This window comes from Lampris incognitus, chromosome 8 (assembly GCF_029633865.1).
Source record: "Lampris incognitus isolate fLamInc1 chromosome 8, fLamInc1.hap2, whole genome shotgun sequence".
Taxonomy (NCBI): domain Eukaryota; kingdom Metazoa; phylum Chordata; class Actinopteri; order Lampriformes; family Lampridae; genus Lampris; species Lampris incognitus.
This window is the reverse complement of record NC_079218.1, coordinates 27,911,414-27,915,557: the sequence shown is the minus strand read 5'-3', so window position 1 is coordinate 27,915,557 and position 4,144 is coordinate 27,911,414. Positions and strand designations below refer to the sequence as shown.

Genomic DNA, 4,144 nt, shown 5'->3' with positions numbered 1-4,144 from the left:
GTTTTCGATATATTTGATAGCTGGTTACACAAAATAACTTACTCAGCTGGTTTGGATATAATTTTGAATGTTTTGATACAATATATGAATAAATGTAACTAGTAATACAAGACATTAGTAGCCCTTCGTAAAGAAATATTAGATAATTTGAGTAAATGTTCTTCTGTTGACCTAATATTCAAATCAGAGTATTGAAGATCACATTTACTTGGCGTTGTTTGGGATCCTTGATTGCAATTAGAGCTGCCCAGATTATTATGGTATAGATTCAAATGTAGCAGATTTGTCAACTAAACATTCATCCTGTGAACTCTACTCCATCATATTATGTATGTATATTTTTAAAAAAAGGGTTTCAAGATTAGTAATGCTGTTTACATCCAATTCCGACCCTACCTATGGTATGTAATTTAAAAATGGTAACATCAAACAATTTTTGCCTGCTTTTAGGTGGCAGGAGTGAAAATTAGTCATCCTTTACATCTGCTGTGTTATGATTTTGCAATGATGAAGACAGGTGGAGAACAATTAGATACAAAATAGGATGTAGGCTCTACGGGATGATTTTTCTCTCCTTGGCAGCTATCGTGTTTTTTCCCAAACGATGTACAGATTTTTAGGCATTCGATTCTCTCAAATGGCTTGAAAAATTGTGCATATAGCTGCCGTAAATGGGGGAAAAAATATCCATGGGGGAGCTTGCCCCCAGGCTTGGGGCCCAGGCTAAGCTCTGAATGTTTGCAACATTTGGCTCCGCCCCTGGTAGACGACCACAAAATTAGATGAATTACTGGAAGTTTACATGGACATCATCTGTCATGTGAAAACCAAAGTCATAGTCAGAAAGTCAATCTGAGGTCTGGTGATTTTACTTCCTTTGTCTCTATTTGGAAAGGTGTGACACTTTTCTCAACATACGAGTTGCTAAATCTTAAAACAACAATGTTTGATCTGAACCAACCAGAGAATGCATCTATTCTCAGCATGTGATATATTTTGAGACATTTTTACATGAAAGACAGAAATGCCAGTAGAGCACTACAGCTGTACTATCTCTATGACAAGACTAAAATAATTGTTGTTACTTTTAACCCTGTAGAGGAGGTACACGGCAACATATTGAGGCAAAATTGTATGGAAACAATGTTCGTCAAGTATGGGTGTAAGGGGTCTCTGTGGATGGTGCAAGGCTGGCAGTAGTGCTAATGCAGACTTACAATTTTGTTGGGCACAAGGTGGTTTTTCTCTCACCTGGGCGTGTTTGCTAATTTCCTGGCTCATCATGACATCGCTTGCAGCAAAATAGGCGTGGGGGCGCAGTAGAGGGTGTTTCAGTCAAAAATCAGGTGGTGCAGTAGTTTGGTGTCAAATAAAACCAAGTATTACACCTGCGTCTTCTCCTGGTCGGACCACATTTTAGCGCAGACGCAGGCATTGTGTGGTAGTTTCTGGGCTTTAGGTGGAGGTGCACCTCCAAAAATCACACACACCACTTTTGTGTATGTCATGTTGGCCTGTTGCGTGAATAATTTAACTGACTACTTTCCTACACGTTTTAATCACAAAACAAAATATCTGCATGTGTACTATTTTCTTCCAACATAAAACCGTCGATGTGCATCATTATGCATGGAAAACAACATGGTGATGGGGATTTCAGTTAACCTCATTCAACCTCAAAGAACGAACTGACTGCCTGGGGCTAATTAAATCGTGATCACAACTATTTAAGCTCTCTCCCTGTGTTCATAGAATGCACAGGGAAGAGAGACGCTGGTGAGAATGAAGATACGTGGTAGCCTGTTAAATGATAATGTTTGCGTGTTGTCTGATATCACATTGGAATTGGTTTTAATATCTGTTGTATCCGTACTTGGCGACTCTGCACCTCCCGAACAAGGACATCAGTTTCCTCATGGGAGAAGCTTCTCTGCCTTAGCCGGTCTGGACTTCCGCCATCCATTACGAAATTGGCTGTTCACCATGACAGCAAGCGCGCTGCTTTTAAATGGAATGGGAGGAGTTGATTTGATTGGCCACAATTGAAGACAGTCCTTACCACTCCTGCTGATAATTTATGCCTTCTAATCCAACCCTTTTACAACTGTGCCTCCATTGTGCGGATTACCGCCAGCGCAGCATGTCCCGAAATTAACAAAAAGTATAGGCCACGATTTAGATCGATTTGCGCTGTGAACTAGTGCAAGGCCTTCGATTCTGCTATGACCTGGAAAATAAAGCTGTAGGAGTCGGTTGTTTGACATTATTTCCTCTTTTAATTTCTTTGCATGTGACACCTGAGGAAGCCTTTTTATATTGACATAAGACTCTTACCTACAACAGATCAGTAAAAGGTTGACAAAACCCTCTACTATTTTTCTTGGTTATATCTCCCAAACGTTTCGCATACTCAGTCTGCCCCAAATTGTTTTTGATTCCTGTAAAACGTTATTAACAACCCAGAGTAATTAACTGATATGAATCCAGCTTGCTCTTACCAAGCTAGGTGGGATTAGCATTATACAGCCCTCATAAATGATAGTACATTATGCACTCTGCTTTTACATGTCTACTATTCATTACCACAATTTTAGAGTGATTTCTATAGTCAAGTAAAATACTTGTAAATGACAAGAAAACCGTATCTTTAGTCAACCCATGAAGTTACTTCAGTTTGTCTTCTTTGTCATTCCTTTTTTGTCCTCTGGGTCTGTGATGAAAACATGAGGTCCCTAGACTTTCAGGTCATCAAGCCTGGTCTTGTTATTGCTGTGCTTGCTTGACTGACTGTTTCGACGTTGGTTTTCAAGAGGTAGCTCAAAGACAGGACTGGAGCTTTTCTTCTCCTTTACATCGTCTCCCCCTGGTCGGCCTTTTCTCTCCACAGCTAGGTTGTCTCTGTTCTGTTCGTGAACTGCTCTGCTGTTGTATGGGTTGTAAGCTGAGTTTGGCTCTGTCATGCTGTAATTCGAGTGTGTAATTTGAGAGTGCAAAGGTTCAAGGTCTGCAGCGTGACTGCTGAAGTAGCTGTAGTTTGAGACAAAGGGCATGACAGGCTCACTTGGGGTCTTGGAGGCCACATTTGCATCATGTGACCGTTTGTAACGGAGTCCCTGATGGCATTTTGTGAAGCCCAGATGATACATCTCCACCAGGTTGAGCAATAAAGAGAGACAGGCGACCACTAGCATGAAGAGGATGAAGATGGTCTTCTCTGTGGGCCTTGAGATATAGCAGTTGACCACATTGGGACAAGGTGAGCGGTCGCAGGTGTACATTGGCTTAAGTTCAAATCCATATAGAAAGTACTGAGCTACGATGAAACCCATCTCAAACAGTGTTTTGAAGATGATGTTGAAGACATAGGTTCGCAGCAGCACCCCTTGCAAGCGCACGTGGCCCTTGTCATCTTTGATGGCCAACTTCTTGGCCTTGATGATGGGCAATTTTTCATTCTGGGTGGCGAGCTCCTCCTCCTTCTGCTTCACCTTTTCCTCCATGCGCACCAGATGAAGTATGTGGCCCAAGTAAATGAGTGTGGGAGTGGAGACAAAGATGATCTGCATTACCCAGAAGCGAATGTGAGAAATGGGGAAGGTCTTGTCATAGCAGACATTTTGACAACCGGGCTGCTTGGTGTCACACATAAAGCTGGACTGTTCGTCCCCCCAAACCTTCTCAGCAGCGGTTCCGAGCACCAGGATGCGAAAGATAAACAGCACCGTCAACCAAACTTTGCCCACAACAGTGGAGTGTTCCTGGGCACTTTCCAGCAGTTTCCCCAGCGAACTCCAGTCTCCCATTGTGGTTTACATGTACTGTCTGGTGACAGTTTTACAGGGAAACCCAGCAGAGGTGGCTGCAGAGTAAAAGAAAGAAAAAAATGTCTGTAAATGGGTGTTAATTGATGTGGGCAATATTTGCATTGGACCGAAAATGAAGGTATGTGAGAAAGCTGAAACCAAAATTGTTCTCCATATATTCAATAATAAAGTTGCCATCTTATTCATTAAAAAAAGTTGTTCTTATTTGTCTAAATAAAGTATACTTCCTTAAGGCTATGTGGGAAGTTTGTCTAATTTTCATATTGCATGTTATTTACACTATTAATCCACCTGAGCATATTATTTGAAAGAGAAACACT

At 41.5% G+C, this 4,144-nt stretch overlaps 1 protein-coding gene across 1 annotated transcript; it reads right to left on the bottom strand.

Moving 5' to 3' along the window:
- Positions 1–2,732: 2,732 nt before the first annotated feature.
- gja2 (gap junction protein, alpha 2) lies at positions 2,733–3,803 on the bottom strand. The gene has a single exon (XM_056285420.1). The coding sequence runs from the start codon at positions 3,801–3,803 to the stop codon at positions 2,733–2,735; it is 1,071 nt and encodes a 356-aa protein (XP_056141395.1).
- Between the last annotated feature and the right edge of the window lie 341 nt (positions 3,804–4,144).